Consider the following 25,659-nt stretch of genomic DNA (forward strand, 5'->3'; position numbering starts at 1 on the left):
AAAAAGTCCTTTACAACTTCCATGTTCTGAAAGAGGTTAAGTTGGATTTTTGCCTTTTTTTTTAGATGTTACAATGTTGGGTTTTTTGTTGCTTTGTGGTGCTTTTTTAAAACAGTTTTCTTTTTGCACTCTTCTATCAGTTATTAAACCACACACACAACTACCACTCAAGTGGCATTAAAAAGAAAAAAAAAAAACCCAAAACAAAAAAACTCGAAGAACAACAGAAGGCAATAAATACCAACCAAGATAAGAAGCACCCAAAGGGTCCCTCGCTGTCTGGAAAAGTACCGGTTCATGAACAGATGGTGTAGCTACATCCACTGTTGTCCAAGCTACACTGTGGGAAGACCCACAAGCAACCCGAGTGATTTTCTGGCCTTCCAAGCCCTGGACAAGAGTGGGCTTCCTATTGACTGTAGTAGTTCCATTGCCTTGCTGCCCATGGTCATTGTCACCCCAAGCATAAACCTGCGAGGAAACATTTTCACATATTACTTTGCTTCTCTGGTTGCATCTTTCAATTGGTTTCTTAAGAATTCCTACAACGGAATATTAGGGATTTTTATTATTAATCTAGGACACTTTAGAAAACCTATTGCTGTGACTTTTTTTTTTCCCCCCCTTTAAACAATGGAGGCATTATACATTAACAGAAAAAAGAGAAAAAATGATAAATAAAAGCAGTACTTTATCAGATGATTAATAAATTGTTGCCAATTCATAAGTCATCAGTTCACTCATGAATTCTTCAGTGTTCACAGTGAACAGGAACTTTCACGAAACTAGCTGCACAGTGATTACACTGGGAATCTGAATCACTAGGATGATAATGCTGGATCACAGCAGAAAAATCTGTCAAGAATTCTACAAATGCTTCTGCATTTCAAGAGTGAGAAGCAGGAAACTCATCATAAGATAAAAATATAAACTAGGAAAACATTTCAAAAGGTACTAAAACAATAACATTTGCACTCCAATAACAATATGACAACTAATATATTTTCAATCACAATCATGCTTATATTTATGAAGGATTTTTATAAGCAAATACATAACATTAGGTATATTTATTCCATTTAATCAACACAAATGCTATTAGATTTTTCTTCCTCAACAGTTTAGTTTACTCCATTCTGGAAAAAGGAAAAAGGGACAGGAGGGTGAAGCACAACCTACCTGTCCAGTGTCAGTAACTGCTAGACAGTGGAGTGCACCTACAGCCACGTGCACAATCTTTTTACCCCTCAGTCCTTCCACAACTTGTGGCTTTCGCACGTGTACATCCGTGCCATGGCCTAGCCTGAAGTAGTCACCCTTACCCCTGCAACAGACAGGAAACTCAACATCCAAAACAAAGCATTTTTCACACATTCCCCTCTGTCAATGCAGTTTTCAAAATCAAAATACTTCTTTATCACTGAGATTAAATATAAGCACCAGACAGCAAATTCTTCAAATCTGAATTGCAAAGGCCTGAAAATGAAGTTAACTGCAGTTCCGTGACTCCCATACCTTTTTATCTAAGTATAGGGGAGGAATCATTGTGAATATTTTTTTGTACATAGTGTAACTGTCATTACACTGACTTTCCTCTGTTGCAGAAATACTGCAATTATAAATACTTTAAAAATTGACATGTTTTGAGAGACTTGGATGGATTTATCCTACTGGGGATAAACCTAGTTTCAGACCCTTTAATAAATTTACTCACATGAAAACAATACGAAAGAACCAACATGTTCTCAGAACTCAGTTTTTTCACACTGTTGCAAGCTTCAATACTGTTCTCAAACCTTCACAATGTAAATTTTTCTAAAACTGTTATACACAAACTGCACTAAAAAATATGCCATAAGCAAAACACCTTAAAATGCCTCTAAGAATGTCAGTAAAAAGAAGAAAAAAACCCTAAGATTTCTTCCATTGTGTTTTTAGTAACCACTCAGTTTTGCTGCTCACCAGGTTCAGAAAACTTCTGTTATGCTGAAGATTAATGATTTACAGTATTGTTACCCCCCTAAAGTTATAACACAGATGTTGAGATTTTTCCCTCAAACTAGTAAAAATGCAAGAAGAATAAAACTTCAGGAGCAACTCAGCCATCTGTAAAGAACAGGCTGCAAAAGAGTCCAAAAATGTCTGTGTAGGCCTGGAGTATCCTGAAATGGCTGCAGATTTTATGAGTAGATATAGAAGTGTTATGGTAAACTGAAGGAATGAACAAGAAATTTGCAAAGATTTCTTAAAAACTGCCAAATTACCCTTCCTCTCACTCCTTTAATCACAAATTAAAAAAAACAAAACAAAGCAAAACAGAAAAAAGCAACAAATGAACAAACAATTTCTTTTAAACGGGGAAATCAAGAAAGAGAAATACAGTTTCCAGTAGCCACTCTGAGAGACTACATCCCTGCTAGAAGTTTTTTTCTTAAACTTAAAAAAACTGAATCTTTGTAGATTTCTCTTAACATCCTTCATCAATTGCCAGTAAATAATAAAACAAAAATTACTATTTAAAATCTTCTTAACTTTGATAGATATCACACAGGCCATAGCCTTAGCACACAAGGGCTAAAACCTTGTTCTGGTTAGAGAACTTCACTCTGATGGTGATCTGCAGTAAGGTAAAGCTTGCAAATTTTATAGGAATGTTTGTAATCTCAAAAAAAACAAGCTTGTGTTCAAAACAAAACAGAAGAAAGCAGACCAGAAGAGAAACAAAAAGGGTTTCTGAAGAATTCTCAGTGATCATTTTGCACCAGTTCTTGTATTGAGACCACTACTGAAAACTCAGTGGCCTTCAAAGCAGTGGTGAGCTCTACAGAAACCCTGTGTTTCTAAGGAAGTTCATCCCCATCTCCTCTGGACTTTAGCCTACTTCCTTACTCTAGTAGATCCTTACTCTCTCAATCTCTGCTTTAGCTGTAGGCTACATATTCCAAACTACAATTCTCAGGTTCTCTTCTTCACATTCCACTCCTAAATCTTGAATTAACATTCTTTTAAAATGCCCCATTGCTCCCAAGAGGAGGAATTCTTCTCCTTCCCCCACTAATTCTGTAAGACCCAGGCATCCTAACAGAGTGAAATACAGAACTGAGTATGCTGCAAGACAGTGTTACAGTAACTGAGCAGATCACAGTTCGTCTCAAAGAGCCGCCAATTTAAAAGACAAAGCATGCAGATAGGGCATAGATGAAGTTAGGAAAGTCAAACACCAGTAAGTACAACACATACTTGGTAATTGCTTTGTTAATACTTTCTGGTATATGTAACATACCATGTCCATACCACTCCTGACTTGGTCAGTGCCAATGAGAACTGTGCACCACACTCAATCTGACAAACGCCTTGGCCGTTCAGTCTTTCAATATTCTGAGGAATGTTGCATCCTTCACTTCCTCCTCGGCCCAGTTTTCCAAAATCACCATCACCCCAAGAAAACACCAAACCTAACAAACACCAAACAAACTGCAGGTCAAACAATGATCACAGCATTCCCATCCCTAGAAAGCTACTGGAACAAAATAATACTACCTTCATCTGTCAAAGCAAGAGTCTGAGCATCTCTGCTTCCACAAGCAACCTGAATGACTCTGTGGCCAAGGAGCACTTTAACCTAAAGCAAAGAAAAAGTAAGCAAAAGGTTTCAAAGAAATTACATTTTTAAAACCTTACAGACATTTTCAAGCTCTTACAATTCATCTTGCTCATTTTGCCAGTCTGAGCAAAGGATTATCAAGCTTTGCCCACCCAAGAGCTAACATTGCTCAATGCCAGTATAAGTATCCAGCTACGTTATGAAAGTAGATGCAGAACAGGAATGTTCAAAACAGCACTACCTATTGTGCATCACTTCCCAATACACACCCATTTGTATTTCATCACAGACAAGAAACATTTATTTTACCATCTTAGGCTTCAGCTGTGTGGTATTATCTCCATGGCCCAGCCTTCCATATTCTCCAAGACCCCACGTATAGAGTTCACCACTGGAGGTAATGGCAGCACTGTGTGAACTTCCACAAGCAATATCACGAATGCGTTTGGTTTTCAATGCTTCTATCAGTCTGGGTTTATCACAGTTCCTAGAGAAAATGAGAAAAGAATTGATTGCATTAATTAAGTTCTGTACAATATATTCCAATCTTCATAATCCAAGATTTCTTGTGTAATTGCAGTAGCCCAAAGAGAAAATGAGATGCAATATTATGATTCCAAGGTATACTCCTTGGCATTAATCTGAGGTTTACACTATTTTAATGTACTTCAAAGTTTATTTAAATAAATACTATGCATACACTGGAAAAACATAGGTGACAAAACCAAAATACAAAAGTGATTAATCAGCTGAAAAGTGTATAATATGAAGTGAAAACTGGTATCCTGTCACTGCCCCATGTTGAGCAACTTGTTCAAGGTTTTCTAATATTGACTGAGTATCACAGCCACTATTTAAGTTTTATAAAAATTTGTATGGCCTCTGGAAAACTTGCTGCCATGAAATGCCCACGAGTTCCAAGTCTCACTTTTAATAAAATTACAGAAGAACAATAAACAATACTCTTCTAATCTGGATTCTGGACTTCCCCTTTCACTGATCTGATACACATACACCTTTTTTTTTTTGGTCACATATTAACTGTGTGAGTTGGGCACTGTAATTTTTAATGCCTTCTGAGCAGGTCTTCAAACATATCAGAATGAAAAAGATTTCTCAACTGACTATGCCAATTAATAATTAACCCTTTTTTTTTTTTTTTTTCTTTCAAATCATCTATCTGTTGTGAATGCAAAGAAAAACCCTGAGACAATTCAGATTTCCCTCAAAGCTGTCCTGTGGAGAATTAAAATATTAATGAGAAGTACAAGAAGAAGTACAAGACATTTAATTATTGCTAACAAGTTTGTGAACAAATGCCTAAAGAAAAGGACTACAAAATATTCTCTAAGGCTTACATTTAATGAACTGTTACAATGCAGAAATGTAAAACTGCTATAACAGCTTTACAAGTCAAGGCACCTCTGTAAAGCTCAGCTTATAAAAGTAACCAAAACTATATAAAAAATGAGCCATTTTGTGAGTGATATTCAAAAACACTATTAAAAGACTTTAAACACTAAGCATGTTTCCAAGCATTGTATTAATTGAATGCCTCCTTTATAAATGACTGAACACTGCTACGTTAAACACTGCACCATAAATGGACATACACTGATGAAAAGAAGTTTTCACAACACTATGTTTTATTCCCATTGTATGAAAAATCTTGTCATACGTTAAATAGTGGTGGTCAGCAGTGTTATAACATGCAACACAGAAGTTCTCTGAAACACAGACAAATTCAGTATTCTTACATTCGACTGAAGTGGCCAAGTTTTCCATCATCACCTTCACCCCATGAAAATACTTTTCCATCAACAGTTAATGCCATAGCATGCCGGCCACCTAAAAGTGTAAACATACATTTAAATCTTCAAGCTTTCAAGCAGGCAGCAAGTCTAGCAAAAATCCCAGGAATTGGACACTGCTGTATTTCTGCAATGTAGCTGTACAAGCCTTTAAACACAGCACATATTACTCACTTTCTTCCGAGTTTTTATGTGATTTAAACTAAATTAATAACCTGTATTTATTTAAAACAAAACCTATCAGATATTCTGGGGCATCACAGCACCCAAGAACGTTGCAAAGTAACTATTTTCAGGCTTAATATGTTACGTTTATGTAAGCAAAGACAGCAGAGGTCAGTTACCTGAGTGAACAGCCACCTTCTTTACCACATAGTTGCTGAGAGCTGTGATCTGGCGGGGAATAGGCACAGTTCCACTAGATATTCCCAAACCCAGCCTTCCATTTGTGGCTTCTCCACAGGCATAAACTTTACCCTCTACAGTCACTACAATGATAAAAAAAAAGAAGTTTGAAACACCATTAACAATTCACAGCTGGAACTCAGTTACTGCTTTTAGGTAACTACAGTATCTCACCTGCAAAAAGGCTTTTGGACCCTCCAGCTACTTGTACAACATTCAAGGCAGACAGGGTTTCAGAAAAGGATGGGACCTTTATCTGGAGTGATAGGAAACAATGATCATTAAAATACATTTTAAAGCTTCATAGTTTAAAAAAGAACAACTAATCAGTCAATCTAACAGGTAGTATTTTTTTTAACTACATGAAACTCCACGTCTAATTCAGATACTTCACTTACGCCAGTTAATATAAAACAGGTAAAAGATAAAAAACAAGAAAAAAAAATTAAATACGTAGTCATGACAAAACCTGAGAAAAAAAAGAAATTTTATATAAACAACAATTTTCCTGTTAGCAAATTATTCTTGAGAAAACCAAACTCAGTTTTCAAGATAGGCACAGCAGCAAAATAAATCTAGTTAAAAGTGTTAACCAACACATTTCAAATCAGCATATGGGAACACAAAACTAACATACTTTTCAGATTAATTATACCTTAAATTGAATTAATATTCATAACATATCTCCCATCTGCATTGTATTAAAAATTCTGTATAAATGGCTGCAGAGGGCTGAAATTCCTCTTGAATTATACTCAATTGTAAACCATTTACACCAATCAAATATTAACATTCTGACCTATTTTTTCCTGATTACTGCACAAGCTCCAGTTACAGTACATAGGAAAGTTCATAAATACCTTTATTTTGTATCAAAATGAACAGAATTATGTATAGAGTACAACGCATATTTAGAACAATTAGTTCACTATAATCTAAAGCAAATTAAGTGGCTGCTAAAAGAAAAAAAATATCAAACTGAATTTCAGAGCAAAAACCAAAATGCACATTTTCTCCAAGCTTTTCACCTAGCAGATATCTATAGGTCTGCTGTTGATAAAAAACTGTAAAATTTTGATTAAATTTTAACTAATTTTGAGTTGTGCATGTCCTGTGCATCTTATTTTTAGCTGTTTCTGTTTCCTAAGTATGAAAACAACAAGCATACCTTGGAACCTTTTAGCCCTCCCAACTGATCTTTATCATTCAGACCCCAAACAAAAACTTTGGTTCTTATTGTAGCTGCCGATTCAAGCCCAGCTGCCTTCTTTCTAACAAGACTGAACACAGTAAGGAAAAAAAAAACAAGGTCAGATTAGCAAACCTGCAGGCTATAGCATAGGCACATATGTACTGTATTTACTTATTCTACAATTTGGAACAGTTTAAGTAGTCAAGCTACACCACCACATTTAATTGAATACTACAACAAACAAAACCCAAAAACATCCCCCCCACACTGTTTTGCTGAGCACTGGTAAATATGCACATGCCACAAACCAAATATAAACACATCAATTTTTTAGCTAGGTTTTTAAACCCAAGTATGCTGCAGAAGCAGATGAGCTCTACAAAATGCTACTACCTTACCAGGGTGATAATCTTCAAGTTATTTATCAACAAATACCTACTTATAATTCTGACAAACTAAGACACTGATTTCTCTTTACTACCATTCAACCCAACAAAGCTGCTCTCCTTTGAATAATCTCCTGACTGGAATATCTGAGACTCTTTTATGTTTTCCCCCCACCCCTGCATTTACCTACCTGCCAGTGTTAGCTTTATCATCATCCTCCTCCTCATTGTCAGAAGCAAGGAAAGGGACTGCAGCTAAATCTTCATCCTCTGCACGTATACGTCCCAGTATGCTGAGGCCGTGTATTTTGCAATCGATCCCAGAGCTTCTGCACTGCTTGATTGCAATCTCAATATATCTGTGGTACTAAGAAGAAAAAACTAAATTGCCATCTTCTGAGTTATATATAAAACTTAACAGAAAAGAAATTGAACTTTTGCTTGACCTAGTCAACAAAACGAAGCTGTGACTTTAAATGCTTGGCTTTTCAGCCATATGCAATTCATACTTTAAGATGAACATATGGCTTAATTAATCTGAGAATGATTTGGCTTTAAATATTCTAAAAATTCACTATGCATTCCTCCTTGCTACCAAAAAAGATCATAACTATAAAAACCAAACTTTATCACCCATCAGAAGTATCTCCAACTTTCAGTTAATAGGAATGCCTTCTTGGTTCATAGGTATATTGGGTTACATCAAAAAAATCTACTGCAATTATGGTAAAACTTACCAAGATAATAAACGTAACTAGAGGGCCAGAAATAGTGGTAATTTAGAAGAAAAGTAAAATGCTATGTTTTAATAGTCACAACAGTGCTTTTCATCCATCTCTTGCAGTAAAATATTCTGATGCATGCGAGAATAATTCTCACACAAACATCACTTACTTCTGTACAATCACTGAGAAGAGGCACAGTGGTGTCTGTAGGATTTATGTTGATTGTCTTTAGCTCTATAAGGTTATTTAAGGAGTTCCCCCCTAGAAAACAGATCATGGAAAGAAAAACATTTTAAGATATGGTGTTTGTTTCATAAACAGGAACTGTGCAAGTTAAATAATGTTAAATGAAATCACATAAATGCCTAGTGGTCAAAGCACAAAAGAAACGTTTTTCAGACTTGTCAGAGAACATACACATACCTGAAACTACAACTAAAGAGGGCATGTAGCTGCTGTCTGCAGGGTCCACTATCATCTTCAGTCTGTGAACAAGAACATCTGGAAAAATCTCCAAGCGAATCCAGTGCTAGGGGAAACACAGAATTTAATTTTCAGATAGTATTTCTAGGACCATCATAAGGCTAATGAGAATAAGTGTGTGCTGCATTTGAAGAAAGCATGACAAACATCTGTGAATGGTGCACAACAGCTGAAATGCATGGGAACTAGCCAAAGGAAAATAACCTTCGACTTCTCATGGTCCATCCGCAAAACACAAGAGAAACAGTTGCAACAGATCATTTATTTCACCCAAGAGCGACTGAGAAAACACTATAGCACTGGATATCAAGAAACAAGGACATAATAGTAAAACTTTGACTGGCTACACTGTGTTGACAAGCTGAAGGAAGGGTACTTGGGTATAAAATTACAGTGTGGCCATCAACAGGCCACCAAAACACACAGCCTAGCTGCAAATCCTGGGGACTGGACTGGGCACAAAGCAGTGCTGTGGGCCAATAAAAATGGTAAATCGTGAACTAAGGAATAATAATTATTGTATTTTTACAAGTTACCTGGATACTGGATTTGATAACACTAAATTAGGAGGGGATACAGACTCTACTTGATGGCAGAGAGGCCTTACAAAGAAAATTGGATAGACTAGAAAGTTAGGCAATCATCATATGAAATTTGTGCTGCATTCTATACGCGGGACACAGTAATCCTAGTTATACATAGAAGCTGGGGGAGGAGAGGTTGGAGAGCAGCTCTGTGGCAAGCTGAATATGAGCTAACAGTGTGCCCTGACAGCCAAAAGGGACAACCATGTTCTGGGGTGCATCAAGTACAGTATAACCAAGGGAGGAGAGTGTCCCACTCTACACTACCCTGGTGTGACTCCCACCTCATGTACTGTGAGCAGTTTCAAGCACATTTTATGATTGTGTGTCCAGAGGAGGGTGACCAAGATGCTGAGAGGTCTCAAAGGCCAGATACAAGGTCATTTGGTTTGTTCAGCTTTGAGAAGAAAAGGCTAAGAGAAGACTTCATTGCCTTCTACAACCTCCTCAAGAGAGGTATCAGAGGGGGAGGTGACAATCTCTCTCTGGTGACAGTGATACAACACTAGGAAATGGACTGAAGCTGCACTAGGGGAAGTTCAGATTGGACATTAGGAAAAGGTTCTTCACTGAGAGGTTTGTTGTTCACTGGACCAGGCTTCCCAGGGAAGTGGTCACAGCACCAAGTGTATCAGAGTACAATAAGCATCTATAAGACAGTCTTAGTCAGTTGGTTCAGATTTAGGTAGTCTCAGAAGGCACAGGGAGCTGGGCTTGATGATCCTTATCCTTCCAGCTCAAGATACTCTCTGATTGTATGCAGATGGGGGAGTGACTGGAGGCAGTTTTAGCTAGTAAGAACATAAGTGCTTTTCATGTTGTAACAAACTTTTTAAGTAAAAAATAATGAATGTGATTAAGAACAATTTTCATCAGTTATTATACTGAAAAGGCAATTATAACTATATAACCACCTACAGAATAGAGTATTACCCCATATTTCAAACATCACACAAGTTCCATATAATTCATATGGAATAATTAGAAAGAGGAAGCACGTTTTTTTAAAAAAAAAATAGGAACACTTAATATGAAGAAACAGTTTTGTACTTCAGCTGTCTGGTTTTACTACTCTTCTATTTTACACGAAGATACAAATATATACTTCACCAGGATAAATATCTACCCTCTTAAGAAGAAAGTACACCAGAATAAACCAGTTATGGTTTAAAGTTACCTTTCCTTGTGAGCCTGAAGACTGCCAGCACTGCTCACTACCATCAATGAGACGTGAAGCCTGATTCACAGAGGATGAGACATTCAAATTCTTAACTATTCTTGACCAATCATCCAGCAACATCCCCCGCTGGCTACTGTGTCGTCTCTTCAGCTGCTTCCCAGAACGCCCACAAAACACAGGAGACTGACCTGCATGGTTAAGTAAGTTGAGCACATACCCCTCAAAGAAATTCGCTTTCAATAAACCCATAATCAATGTAGAAAGTAATGTTTAAAAAAATCAAATAATTCAGGTATGTATTTTAAAAACGGAATACAGAAGCACGTCACAGGGGTATGGTAATACTACTCACACTTAAAGGGCATAGCTCAATATATATTATTTTTTAAAGGTGTTTTAAGCACTCTACCTGACTACAAGTTTCCATCTCTGTCACTTGGGATAGTCACACTTTCTATTCTTACACTTATACAATTGATTTGCATCAGGAAATCGAGCATAATTTAGTAAAAAATAACCATAAAACAAATTAAAGAAAATCACCTTCTTCAGGAATGCAAGACACTAAGAGTAATTCGTAAAATCAAATGATAAAATGTTACTGGTGCAGTTTTTAAACTGACAGAATCCATATAATACTAACATCCTTCTCTGAACAGACACTTAAAAGGGATCCTTCCTTTTGAAGTACAAATCAGAATTTATGATGATACAGACTTCAAAATACAGGTTCATGGAGGATAAATTTTATACACCACCAAAGAATGTTAAAAATATGCACCCTAATCTCAACAGTAATCCCTTACAGGAGTGATTTTTAGACGGGTGAAGAGAAAAGAAATAAAAGGTAATGTCAGATAAATTTTGCATAATAATGTAAACCCCAAAAGTTTTGGAGTTAAAATGACTGCACCTGGTTTTGCCCTAGAAAGAAAAACTGCTGATTATGAGTCTTTCAAAAAGCTTCCCTTTGTACCACACCTCTCCATTATGGAGAAATAGAGGCAACAGCCACCACACATCAGTAAGCAATACCTGCTCTCATGAAGATTTCATTCACCTCAATTTTGGCTGACAACAAAAGGCAGGAAGATTTAAGGATTATACCTTTTATCATTCAGCAGCTGAAAACACAGTTTAGACAAAGACTTCCTGTCACAGTGAACGTATTTTAAACCTTTTTAAATGCTACAAAGAAAGCTTAAGGTTTGATATATTGGTGTAGTCCACCACATGCAATTGTAGTAGTGTTAACTGCTAAACATGCTTTGCTGTCTAGAGGGCCAGCTCAAACACTAATTTCATTATGCTAAGCAGCTAAAATTTCAAAATTTTCTTTTTAGAACAAATTCAATGCATTTGAAATTACTTTACGAAACACTAAGATTCTGGAACTTACCAGGTTCATTTATTCTGCCAAAAGTATGTCGAGTGTTATGCTTCCTGGTTTTAAAACAGGTCTCACAAAAGTCAAAATCATCACAGTTTCTGCATTTGAATCTTGGTCCATTGATAGGAAACATCTGACAGCCATCACACCTGGTTTCACAGAATAACAATGAGTAAATGTATTTTTAGGAGTCTTCGTGGTACAAGTTTACTGTAACACAAGTCAAGATAATGGAATCACAAAAAAAAGGCTAAAGGATAACCCGCATGGATTATGAAAAATGCAAATCATCACTTACGTGACTCCAGGATGAATGCTGGGAACCAGTTCCATTTCTGACAACAAACCAGTCCAATGAGACTGTTGAGGAAAGTCTACAATGACATCTTTTCCATTGGCACTGAAAGCTGTAACAAAAATACAGCAAAAATACAACGTGTTACAAATTTCTATAAAATAAAGCAGAAAGTGCCCAGTGCAACATCAGAACAGAAACACACAACAAAAAACTAAACTCAAAAGTAGTCTTTTATATTAATTTAACTATGCATTAACCTAACTAAATAGTCTGGAAACAGGCAGAGAGAAAGGATGTCCTAAAGATTTATTTTTAAATATATATACTACACTATTTGAATTCCTTGAGTCTGAATTTTTCACTTTTTTTTTAAATAGTTCCCAAAGGAGAGAGAATACTTCAAAGCACAAACTTAGTGTGACCAAAATCTATACCTCTTCAAAAAAGCTATGGCCCACAGATTATTTCTATAAAATCCCTTAGAGCTTGACGCTAGTGCACCCCATTTTCTCTTCACCTCCATATGAAGTCTTCAAGTTAGATTTCCTTCTTAAAAGAAAACCACTTGTGGTTCATCCAAAGCATAAATACAAAAACTACAACGGGAAGCTATACAGATGCTTAAAGACCTGTACTATTTGAATGGAGTGACTCAAAAAGCAGACGAACACACAAACAAAATGAGCTGCCAGACAGAATGTGTCCATAAATTCTTCATGAACATAAATGCACTCTATGGCCTCTTGTCATCAGGCAATATTCAATGAAACACTGCAGTTTCTAAGTGTGTCTAGAAGATTCCCTAAACACAAAGCCTGTGGTATCTAGTTTTATTATCTCCCCATTCCCTATTTTGAATACACATTACCTTTGACAACTCCCACACTTCGGTGAGTAACTGATCCCCATTTGTATTTGGGTGTGGTAACAGAGCTTTTCACACGCACTTTGTCACCTATCTTGATATGAGAGGCAGAACTCTGTGGTGGGAATCCTAGCAATTGCAAGAATAAATGTATGGTGAGTGGGGTTTCCCAGGTGTACTGTGGATGTTTTTAATAAAAAGCAGCTAACAGTGAACTTACCTAAAAGTTCAACATGGATATATCTGACCCAGTAGGTACCACCCTTTTGTTGCCAGTCACACTGTACATTCAGGTCATGCAATCCATCTCGATCCAATTTAATAACTTTGCCTACATCTCCTTCACCAACCTCCTCGTAAGTTCTGCAGCACCTAACCATCATCCCCACCTAGGGAAAAACAGAATGCTGTAACCATGCAAAGACTTCTGTACCAGAAGCAGTTCTGGTACATGCAGCTATTCATCATCTTACTTACCTGAATATTCTCCCTCACATACACAGCATAGTCATCATTACTTAAGAAATCAGATCGTTTCTTAAAGGTCTGGCTCTCTGTTACAACAGCACCACTTGACTGGGAAAAATCAAAAATAAAACATATATAGTTACAAAATTTATTTCTAATTCAGAAAATAAAATTGTTAGCAGAGACCACTAACCAAACAGACCAACAGAAAAGACAAATATAATATCTAAGTCGTGTACCAAAACGGATAAAATCTTCAAAAAGCCAATTCACTTGAGGACTAACATTTTATCACTTCCATTTCTTTAAACTAAAGTTCAATTTCCAAAATTACTTGCCAAGGAATGTAGATGAGAATTTTCAAAATGTGTGAAACAAGCTATAAGTTGCTTTCAGGAAATCTGCTTGCCAAAGAAAATTAGAACAAAGAAGATCTGTGAGTAATATACTTACTTAATATACTTAATATCCTTACAAGGTTCCTTGCTTGAAGACAAAAAAATATTAATAAAAAAAAAGTGGTGAAAGGTCATCTGGTAAATAAAGTATACCACTAAATTTTTTTGTTACGTAATGCAGTGGTATATAAAGCCCTTAGAAAAAGATGTTGATGAAAAAATATTGCAACTATTGAAATTATTCATTTCAGTATTTTACTAGCTTAAAAAAATTTAAGAGAACAATTGTTTTCCATCTGGAATAAGAATTTTCAGAAAACTGTTTTGTTTCAAGTGTTACATGTTTTCTCATTCCAGTCAATATATCGAGCAGTTTCTCACTGTAATACTGACAAAGATCAGAACAAAATGTGAAGTTAATTTCCTTCAAAATATAATGAATTTCTTTCAATTACAAAATCCCGCATGTGCCAGAAAACTCAACATAACTCCTTCAAAATTAAATAGAAATTTGGAACTCATTTCATTCTATTGGCAAATCCTTACTGAAACGGTTCCTGAAAGTCGACAGAAGCCTAATACAAATTTACATTCAAGCCATCACACTCAATAGGCTGTTTAAAGGTCATTTTACCACCAATAAGTGAAAAGAGCTTTGATAAGAAAAAAACTAAGTTATTTCACTGGCATCTTTTCGACATTTATTCACTAATTCCTCAGTCATTCCCTGTAAGTAAGGTACCTTTGTTTTTCAGAGCAAAGGAAGGGAAGCAGGAAAAAAACAAACAAATAAAAAAACCAAACAAAAAAACTACCACACAACAACAAAAGTCCTTTACAAATATTACACTATAGTATTCACAATTTTATATTAGACTGAGACCAGCTGCCAGGGATGGTTATAGCTGCCACTAGTGTAACATCTGCCTACATTCTACTCTTCCCTGTGTTGCTCATACATAAATATTTATAGATATTCTTGTGTTCTTTTATGATCCACCTTAGAAACACATGACAAATGTCTTCCCTGTTACAGTCTTGAATATTTGGGAGAGCAGAATATCCTTGTAGTCTAACCAAGTTCACAAAAGGCAAATGATTACAAAGTTTGCAGCCAGGTAACATGACATAGGTTTTAGTAAGTTGATACTTACCACAGGGCAAGCAGCTTCAGCTTCTTCCACCTCCTCTGCTATTTCTTCATCTGAATATTCATCAGATATAGTATCAGCATCAGAGAGATCCGTAATTTGAACATCAGGGTGATCCAAGAGCCAACCAACCAAGGATTCTACTCCTATACAGAAAAGACATTGTGTCAAAGGGATTCTCTGACATTCTTAAGACAGAATCCAAAAAGAAAAGCAGCAATTGCTCCCTTGTATACTGCATTTTAATCTGCTCTCAAGTCTCCTTATCTAACATTATAAATTTAACTGCATGAAATACCTGGTAATCCAGAAGCACTTCCAGAGGTTCCAGAAAGAGATTTTAGTGCAAATTCTATGTTTTTCCTAGGAAACCCCATTTCCATAAGTTGAACTACAATGGGGAGGGGTGGAATTGGAGACTGCTTGCGTTTCTTCACTTTTGTGGGTCGGATATGTTGCACTGTGATGGGTGTTGTAGATTCACTAGAGCTGCAGTCTTCAAACAGTGGAGTTGAAGGATGTGTTGATTCTACAGCCAGGTACTGGCATACTGCCAAAGCAGCAGCCTAAATGAGAATAAATAATCAGTGTAACATGTGTATTTAGTACATTTTTTGTGTAATTAAAGGTTATTTGCCAAAAAGGTTCAGCATCCTTTTTTTAAAAGGTATCTTAACAAGTTTAAATGTTATTTCAACCTACAAAAAGGGAGAGGAAGAAGGAAACTAAAGGTCCATTAGCCTAATCTCAATACCTGGAAAAATTACAAAAATTACACTGAAAGGCATTTAAAGACCAATGCAATCATCAGGCAGAGTCAACGCGGGTTTACAAAGGAAAAAGTCCTGTTTAGCTAGTTACATTAATCTTGATATCTTTCTTTGATAGTGGACGAAGGGAAGGTGATGGATGTAGTTTTTCTGAATTTTAGTAAGGTTTCTGACACCATCCCTCACAACATCCTCCTGGACAAGTTGTCCAACTGTGCAATAAGCAGGGTCACAATATGCTAGGAAAGGTAAAGAACTGTCTGAAGGGCAGAGCTCAAAGGGTTGTAGTGCATGAGTCTACATCTGGCTGGAGACATATTACCAGTTGGTGTTCCTCTGAGTTCTATTCTAGGGCCAGATCTGTTCAAGACCTCCATCAGTGATTGGAATGCAGGAGTTGAATGCACCATTAACAAGTTTGCTAATGACACTATATTTGGTGATACTAAAGTGGAGATGCCACTGACTATGTTGAGGGACAAGAGCCCTTGCAGAGGGATCTAGATAGACTGGAGCATTGGGCTATAATTACTGGGATAAAAAGTCCAAATGCCACACTCTGCACTGAGGACGGAGTGGTGCCGGGCACAAGGATAAATTGGGAGATCTGGAGAGCAGCCCCACAGAAAGGGACCTGGGAGTGCTGGTCAGCAGCAGGCTCAACATGACCCAGCTGACTCCCTTGGCAGCTGTCAAATCCCCCCATCCTGGGGTGCATCACACACAGCATGACCAGCAGGTCAAAAGGAAGTGATCATCCTGCTGTATTCTGTGTTGATAAGGCCTCACCACAAGCACTGTGTGGAGTTCTGGGCCCCATCATTTAAGAAGGATGTGAGGGTCCTTTGAGTGCATCCAAGGCTGCTGAAAGGGCCAGAAGGAATGGCCTATGGGCAGTGGTTAAGGACTTTGGGACTGTCTTGTTTGGAGAAAAGGAGGCTGGGGGGTGACCTCACTGCTCTGTACAGCTTCCTGAGGAGGGGAACTGAAAGAGGGAGGTCCTGACATCTTCTCTCTCCTACCCAGGGAGAGCATCTGCCAGCATGGCTCAAAGCTGTGCCAGGGTGGGTTCAGACTTGGCATTGGGAAGCATTTCTTTACCAAGGGGTGGTCAAACACTGGAACAGGCTTCCTGGAGAGGTGGTTGATGCCCAAAGACTGTCAGGTGTTTAGGAGACATTTGGACAATGCCCATAACGTGCTTTAACTTGGTCAGCCCTGAGCTGGTCAAGAAGTTGGACTTGATGGTCATTGTAGGTCCTTTCCAACTGAAATATCTATTCTATTCTAAACATATAGCCAACATGTCAATGCTGCACAACACTGTTTAGAGATAAAATTTTCAAGTGTTCATTTTTAAGGAGCAGCTTCAAATAAAAACTCAGACTCAAAGAAAAAAAAAACAAAACCAAAAAAACCCAACACCAAAAAACAAAGCTCAAAAAAACCTCAATGATCACTAGAGGTACCGTCCACTGAAACCAGACAATTCTATTCTATTATAATTGGAATACATCTTTGAAATACTTATTTAATAGGTTACTTAATTAGCAGATCAGAGACTCTACCTCAAGCTCTTGTTTGTCAAATATTGCTTTCACAGGTGAAGGTTGTGTAGCAGCTGTCAAAAGTTGCTGTAGAAGAATCATGGGAGGCTGAGGTCCTTCAGGAGACATATCTCCTATGTCAGGAGAGGCAACTGCTCCATCCTCTTGAAAGAAAAACATTATTTTAACCATAACATGTCATATAAGTCAATCACAAGACTTAACCTGGGGTCTAATAGTTCAATAACCAACAATCTAATTGATTCACAAAACCATGGCACATAGTTTCTGGTTTGAGTAACTCCCCTCTCCAACAAAACTCTTTGAAAGACCTCCCTATACATATTCACTACACCTTCAAAAGAATACACCTTTTTTAAATCAACTGGCCCATTATTCTGTATTTTTTATATTTGATTGTGTATTCTTGCTGGCATAAACATTCAAGTTTCCCAGATCTTTACTCTGGCTACTTCAGGAAAGTGTTCTCACTTTCCATCCAACTCCAACCAAAGGAAGTTCTCATATATGAAACAGTAACAGAAGAGTTAATAGTCCTCATGTAATTATGCTGATATGGTTTAAAAAAATACAACAGGAAAGGATAGGTGTTAATTTTTTTTCTCATTAAAAGTAAAACCATGTTCCATTCCCAGAAAAACAAAATTGTTATTCTGTTGACATAAAATTTGACAACTGATAAAAATTTTTCAAAATATTCAAATTAGTAAATACATTTGAAGACATTACATGCTTCACAGATGCCTGAAGAATTAAATAATTCATTAAACTATAAAGACATCAATAGCTATCCTGAAAGCTCACAGAGCTATTTATTTTTATATGCAGAATGAATTTATAGAGAGCATGTATTTAAATTATTAAAATTACATTTCCTTAAACTCTTCTTAAGGTTATGCTTAAGACACTGTGTCCTGATACTTGTTCACTAGAAACTTCAAAACCTTTTTAGTAAAAGAAATAGCCAATTGAGAATTCATACTTTAAGCTTAGAAGCAGAAGAAGAAATCACTGCAAAATATCCACAAGTATTTTAAAACTATGTACAAAACATACTAACTACAGAAGAGTTACTCATTTAGCTAAATCCAATGTTTTAAGCTTCAAACATCTGATCCACTTGTGTCCTCAAATCCTAAGTTAAAAAGTCAAAATGCTTTGATTAGATCCTGTTAAAACACTACTGAACTTTATTATTTTGCCTTTAGAGCAAAACTACTTAGTGCAACTACTTACAGGAGACTTAGCTGAAAGCAAAAGTACAAGACAGAAAATCACCTTTATCCTGGCCCAAACCAGGACAGAGGGCAAACCTAATTTCTACCCTTCAATTGCCACTCACAAGAGATGTAGTCACATACTCTAGGTACCATCAAACAAACATCAGCACACTCAGGTGGCTATTCAGAATACCTGTAGCACTTAATGCACACTCCTGAACAGCAGGCTGAGATAAGATCTGCCTCAGTGTATCCTGGTGAGAGAGCAGAGCTCGGCCTGCTTTCAGTATGTACAGCTTTAGCTGCTGACACCGCAGTAGATCCAAATCCACTTGACCTATCAGAAACATTAAGCAGCCATTAGTGCTGAGAATCTCTCACATTAGAAAAAAAAAAAGGCTATAATTCATAACACTCCAGTCCAAAAGTCAGTTTCTCTCTTAACTTGCTGTGTGAAAGCTGATGCTGATGATACGAGGTACTTTAAGCAGCTCTTGGATAAAAAGTCTGCACACATTCTATGACCCAGGATACTAAGAACACCATTTTCCTAACTTTTCACATCCTGGACAACCATACAGCTGATATATAGCACAGTAAGTGCAGTCAAGATGTTCTATGCATTCAGTATTTTGAACAATTCAATACAAAACGTCCAGGCCTAAACTTTTTTTACGTTTTCTCACTGAAGTAAAACCAGTATTCCACTAAGTATGTACCATTTAACACTGACTAAGATAAAAGGTAAGGTTCCAGAAAAACCCCTCTCTTATGTACATTTGCTGTTACCAGTATTTTTCCAGGAGTACTTCAGGCTCTTTAAAACCAAAACAACAAAAACCAACCAAACAAACAAAAAATAAAAAACCAACACAACTGTACCTGAAAGACCCTGATTGGGAGATTTCATTCTTTGTTTTTCTATTTTACTTCCAGCCAAATTTACTAGTTGAGCCCAAATGGATAGCATAGGTTCAGTGAAAGGTAAGTTATTCACATTAAAAGCCACAACTGGAAGCTAGACAGAGGCAGGGGGGAAACAAGACAAAACAAAAGCTACAGATAAGCAGTTTCCAAAATTTTACAAAATCATTCAAAACTTCATGGCATTTGGCTCACTGCTCTTGACCAGGAAAAAACAGGAAGGACTTCTATTCCCTATATAAGCTCCTAACCCTCTATTTGAACCACACTACTGCAGCTCTACTTGGTGAAAAAACAAGACAGAGCAAGAATGAGCTGCCGTCCCCAAAGCAGACCAGGTACTTTGCCTGTGCTTTCACTAAAGCCATATTAACCAATTTGAGATTAAGATTCAAATAAAAACATCCAAGACTTTCTACATTACTTAGCAAATCAAGTTAAATACAAATAAATAAAATCCTCACATGTAAGAGCTATAAATCACATTGCCATGACTTAAAATTTTACCTCAAGTCAAAGGACTTCAGCTCAAATCCCTTTTCCTTTCAACTCCTTCTCAAACAAGGACAGGCATTAAAGGCCCCACAGATGTTTGTAAAAGCACCATCTCAGATTTGCATTTGGGGCATTGAATGTGCTGAAAGTCAATATACCCATCTAATGAAGAAGTACTTCCTTTGCATCATACCAGCCTTTAACTATACCTTTCCCTGTACAAAAGCATCAATAAAACAAACTTACTGGTTTTAGCTGATTCAGAGGGCACACTCTACATGTTCTCATGTCATAGAACTGTACAGTGATTTTCCCCTTTGGGGTGATGCGTGTCACTGTGCCTTCTCCAAACTCATCATGAACTACTTGTCCACCCAGTCTCAAGCGACTGTCTATGCCACCAATCACTGCCAACACTGCCATTAGGCCTCCCACCTCTGGATTCTCAGTGTCTGGAAAGTAGTCATCCAACAGAACCTAACAAAGAACAATAAAATTAACTGTAGGGAGAAAATATATACTTCTACCTGCTTTAAACTACAAAGTTATTAACATACACTTCGATTTTAAAATTACAACACATAAATACGTATTCATAAAAACAGAAAAATGGTTTTCAAAGTTAAGCTTAATTATTGTTTACAAACATTTAATAGTTATAATTTCAAAACAAGTATTTCTATAAAAATGAGCTTATTTTAAAACGTGGAAACTACCCCTTCTGACTGTTTTCCTGCAAAGATGTGGGTGATGGAGGTTAGCTGAGAGTTGATGTACTTGTTTATGAGTCCATTCCACTGGCTGAGCGAATGGAGCGTCCTCAGCAGTGCCACTATCTCTTCTGCTAAGGTACTACTGTGAGTGGCTGTTAGAGATGCTTGGGGCCTGGACTTTCTCCTTCTCAGAGTAGATTCTGATAGACAAAGCAATTGCACAACAGTTACCAACTTAGCACATGTATTTCCTACGCATAAAAACAAGCCACTGAGAGAAAATTCTTCTACCTCTGAGTAGTGGGATATCTGAAGAACAAGTACTAAGCAGGCTGCCTAAAAATCCAAACAGTTTTTCCACAAGAAATTTCATGTCTCTCGACCTTTCATTTTTATCCCAGGATGGAAGTACTGCTTTCAATAAATGTACAGCAAGGATCTAAAAAGAGAACAAAATTTGTGTTACAGCATCTTAAGTCACCAAATATTTAAGAAATTCTCAAACATAGTAAGTATAGAAGAATGACATTCTAAAAGTTAGCCTTTCTTTTTAGTTCTTCCTATAATGCTGGCTTCTTTTCAGCTGTGGAAATTACAGAGCTACTGATCTTCTGTTCAGTTTGCTAAGAAATATTTTAAAAGACGTTGTGCCAGTATGGAGTCTGGAACAATTTTACTGGCATATCAGCAAATCCGACCTCTTCAGTACTCAGAACGTGACACATACACACAATGGGAAGCAAGGTAAACAACTGAAGCACATAGGAAAAACAGAAATACAGAATAGGAAAGTGTGTTCAGATTTTAGACTCAGAACTTCGTACTAGAGTGCATTTCAGAATGAAAGTTTCCAAGTGTTCTGCAATGAAGGTGTGATTATAAAGCATGAGATACAAAGTTGAATGATAGAAGGCAAAAAAAAAGCAAAAACAGTGACACCTAAAGGTATTTAATGTGAAACTAAAGTCTTGGACACAGTACAGAGAGCACAGGCTGGCATCTCTAATCCTAGACACTTGGTGCAGGACTGATGAGGAACACGAGAAGATGCAGTGCTCCAGTATCAAAGAGAGAATGGAGTTGCACATTCTGAACAAGAGTATGTCAGGGTTTGACCTTCCTCATCTTCTACACAAAAGATCAATACAAGCAACCAGTTAACAGTGAAGAGATGTCTCTTCTTGTAAACCTCTGTCAATTAACACATCTCTCTAAAACTTCAAAGTCTCGTCTTTTTCTTCTTATCAATTAGATGCTGGTATGTGACAAATGATCATTTCTCCTGAGTATTCCCTAAACAGCACAGATAATTAGTGCTCTAAGTCCTGGACAATGACAGAAGACTCATCAGATTTAAAATATAGTCAAGAATTTGCTGGAAGATCACATAAAAATGCAGAGGCCTTTATGATACAAGGCTTCGGCTTAAAGATAAAGATTAAGAAGAACTTTTTATCCCTAAGCCTTAAAACCTGGAAGAGTTATTCCATAGTTAGGTTGCTTTTCAGTCTCATTGAAAAGGCACTGCAAGATGCTATGGAAAGGTAAAAGAACATAAAAACAAACAAACAAAAAAGTCAAAATAAAAAGAAGGAAAAAGAAAAGGTGAAAGGGGACAAGGGAAATACAATACCAAAATACTATGCAAAGATGCAGCTTCTTAAGAGAGACTGTAACCAAAACAATAACAACAGTTTAGTATGGAGAGGGACAGTATATAATACAAAATATAACAGCTTTAAAATTAAATTATTAAATTGTACATTTTTCCTAACAATGGTTTTGCTATTGTTTTCTTATTCAACTTCAAGGAAATGTTATATGGGTGTTTCTGGAATACATTTTTTGGAACACTGTTTTGGCTTCTCATCTGAACAAAAGTTTTGGACTTTTAAGAGAAGAAGGGAAGCTGTAGTGGCCTGAATGTTGAAAAACTTAGATGTATATCTAAAATAATTAATCCTAAATACAAGAAAACATTACTTTTTTTTTTTTTTTCCAATTATTTAAAAGCTGATTTAAGGACATTCCCCATCTGGTTTTTAAAATACATTTAGAAAAAAGAAAAAGACAACTGAAGTCTACTAAATTCATTGCCTATCAAAGTAATTCGGAAATACACACATTACCTGTCTCTGTAGTGAAGCAGCAGTGAAAGATTCATGCCCCTCAACAATTTTCATTAGCAAAGTTATCCACTGAGAGGTACTAAGAGTGCTGCACATCTGAGGCATGAGTGCTATACTTCGAATGAATCCCAACGTGCACCAACTCCTATGCTGTTCTTTATAAACTAATTTATTTGGCAAGGAGGCTAAAAACAAAAAGATATATACATATAACGGTTGACGTTTCTGCCAGCTGCATAATTCTCTATATACTATCTGGGGCTTTTCTGGATAAATAAGACTGAGCTAACTCCACTGTCTTTATATGTAGTATTAACTTCAGTTCTAAAGCCCACAATTCATTTTATTAAATATGCCTTTAGAACAATTCTCATCCTTACACTGTCTTCTCATTTCAAAGCAGTTAAAAGTATCACTTCTTAAATTACAAAACATCTATGGAAATTAATGACAGTCATAGTGTTGTCTCAAAAAAGACTAATAGATTAATCATCTAAGTTAAGTATGCACATCCTCATGCTCCATATCTCATGCATTTCACCTGCTTTTACTTCTTATATTCCAAGAATGTTCACAATCACTTATGTTGCTTTTGCAAACAATTAAGATTTTATAGTCTCTGAAAAAACATTTTGTAGCCTGTGGCTTTAAATAACTGAAATACTAGTACAAGAAGATTCAAAGTTAGAAGACAACAAAACACACAACAGAAGCACACACCTTCATAGGACTGTTTCTATATAACCCACCTGATTTATCTATTGTTCCACTCTCCACAAGCATACGAAGCAGACCACACAAAGTCCTAGTAGCATCACTTTGCATGACTTCAGCATGGACACCAGCAGAGAGACACAGTGTCTGCAACAGGTTCACAGTACTTGTCAGCATCATGGAAGTTGGGTGGAGATTCCTTTCAACTTGTTCTCCTTCTGAAAGGAGAGACAAAAGGCAGAGAATTACCTTACTTTCGAGTTAGTATCATTCACAAACAATCAAACAATTCTAAAACAAACATGACGGGATAAATCTGATGTGTTTTCTCCATGATGATTTGACATGAAGAAGATTGCTTATTCCCAAATGTTAGAGAAAAATAAAATCCAAGTTATTTTGTATAGGTATTTTCTAGTTCTTCTCTAACAGTAAACAACTTAAACGAAACTCCCAAATGCAGTGCCAAGAACACAGAAGCAATGGGACTTGATGCATAATTATGCCATTTAACAAACACAGTTCAGAATGGCGTAACATCTTATAATATATACCTCCTGGTATCCATAACCAAAACTATTTCAGCTGAAAAATACCAAGTTCAACAAATGCAATGCCATCCTTTCTTTCCTCCTTTCTCATGGTAAATCTACCTTGAGAAAGTTTCTGGTCAGAAATGCACACCTGTTAAATGAATCTTCTTTGATGAAGCATCTACTCCTGTGGAATAAGCTTTTTCAATACAAGGCAGCAAATTCAGAATTAAACTAAAAGCCTGTCTCCACTTTTATATTAAAAGAATTGCTTCTTCACCAGAATCATCCTCTGTGTCTGAATCCTCTGTTGCGGGCTGTGTTGCTGGGGGTGGCTCAGCTAGTTTCAGATCATATTTTCCCTCCTTCCCCATTCTGTAAGAATTTGTACTTCCAGTGTCCCATTGCACTCTTATCCAGCCATCTTCTCCTAATTCTCCAATCACACGACCCAAGCCTGGAGGGGGTCCATCCTGACAGAAGAGAAAGGCTCAGGTTGCACAACCAATCAACAGCACTAACTTGTATCCAAAGTTCGTAAAATAGTAATGCAATTACTCCTTTTTGCTTCTAGCCTAGTGGCTTCATAGTAAACATCAAAACTGTTTCAAAATCCAGCATAAAATTAGAAAGCATGAATGAAATCACTCCAGTAAACCTCAGCAGTTATGTTTAAAGCTATTCTACTATGTACCACCTAAGTGCCATACATGCCTATTTGAAAGTATGTAATATTGTAGCAAACAAGTGATCCAATTGCCTGTTAAATCCTTATTTAGAACAGTCTCAAAAAAACAAACAAAAAAAATTGTCTCCAAAAATGAAGTTAAACAAATAATATACTTTATGTTAATTATCCAAGTCTTTGAAATGTAAAAATTACCTTTAAATTTTGAGCATACAATTCAGACATTTCACTGAACACAGACTTTAGATTTTAACCCAACCAAACTTGAATGAAAAAAGTTGTACCTGATCACCCCATTTCCAGTCTACCCCTCTCACCACTCTGGTACCAATTTTCATCATGGCTGCCAGCTCTGGTCCAGAAACAGGGAGCTGAACAGGTGTAGTTTCTTTTCTTGATTCTTCTAGGACTGTTGCAGAAGCTCCATGAGAAGAGGCAATCAGATCTTCTTCAATGTTGTCAGAACTAGGTCCTAAGAGGAAAAAACATGAAAAAAATTAAAGCTAGCTACAAGTTTTTATACTACCTTTGTCACACTTGAAACTTTAAGTCACATAAGGTTTGCAATATAAAAGTAGTAACAAATAGGAAAACTGATTTAACAGGTACTAGTTAGATGAGCTCTTGGGAAACTGAGATATCATAGAATGCCAGGTTGGAAGGGACCTCAAGGATCATAGTGTACCACTATCTTCCTAGGTATGAACACAGTTTAGATGAGATGGCCCAGTACCTTCTCAAGGTGAGTCTTAAAAACGTCTAGTGTTGGGGAATCTCTAAAGAGATAATTCTAACATCTGACTGTTCTCACTGTGAAAAATTTTCCTCATTTCCAACTGGCATCTCCCCAGGAGTAACTTGTACTCATCACCCCTAGTCTTTTCCATGTAACTTACTAAAAAGTGCGTCTCCATCTTCTCCACAACCACCCTTCAAGTACTGGAACATGCTGATAATGTCTCCCC

General features: G+C 36.8%; 2 protein-coding genes across 2 annotated transcripts in view; one reads left to right on the plus strand and one right to left on the minus strand.

Annotated features, from left to right (window-relative positions):
• LOC139797453 (magnesium transporter NIPA2-like) overlaps positions 1-25,659 on the plus strand; it is a 286,983-nt gene that overhangs the window by 140,507 nt on the left and 120,817 nt on the right. The gene's annotated exons all lie outside the window — the stretch shown is intronic.
• The window catches only part of HERC2 (HECT and RLD domain containing E3 ubiquitin protein ligase 2), a 110,414-nt gene that overhangs the window by 31,488 nt on the left and 53,267 nt on the right, over positions 1-25,659 (minus strand). Inside the window, 30 exon segments of the mRNA XM_071746686.1 lie at positions 246-471; positions 1,180-1,324; positions 3,284-3,455; positions 3,541-3,622; positions 3,914-4,091; positions 5,362-5,452; positions 5,760-5,903; positions 5,995-6,076; positions 6,989-7,100; positions 7,590-7,765; positions 8,293-8,384; positions 8,547-8,652; positions 10,368-10,558; positions 11,770-11,909; positions 12,059-12,167; positions 12,927-13,052; positions 13,144-13,312; positions 13,401-13,499; positions 14,944-15,086; positions 15,239-15,506; positions 17,279-17,421; positions 18,692-18,835; positions 19,381-19,516; positions 20,164-20,394; positions 20,634-20,830; positions 20,922-21,069; positions 22,760-22,944; positions 23,509-23,691; positions 24,287-24,479; positions 24,979-25,166. Of these exon segments, the coding sequence (XP_071602787.1) occupies positions 246-471; positions 1,180-1,324; positions 3,284-3,455; positions 3,541-3,622; positions 3,914-4,091; positions 5,362-5,452; positions 5,760-5,903; positions 5,995-6,076; positions 6,989-7,100; positions 7,590-7,765; positions 8,293-8,384; positions 8,547-8,652; positions 10,368-10,558; positions 11,770-11,909; positions 12,059-12,167; positions 12,927-13,052; positions 13,144-13,312; positions 13,401-13,499; positions 14,944-15,086; positions 15,239-15,506; positions 17,279-17,421; positions 18,692-18,835; positions 19,381-19,516; positions 20,164-20,394; positions 20,634-20,830; positions 20,922-21,069; positions 22,760-22,944; positions 23,509-23,691; positions 24,287-24,479; positions 24,979-25,166 (4,599 nt within the window).

This window comes from Heliangelus exortis, chromosome 1 (assembly GCF_036169615.1).
Source record: "Heliangelus exortis chromosome 1, bHelExo1.hap1, whole genome shotgun sequence".
NCBI lineage: Eukaryota > Metazoa > Chordata > Aves > Apodiformes > Trochilidae > Heliangelus > Heliangelus exortis.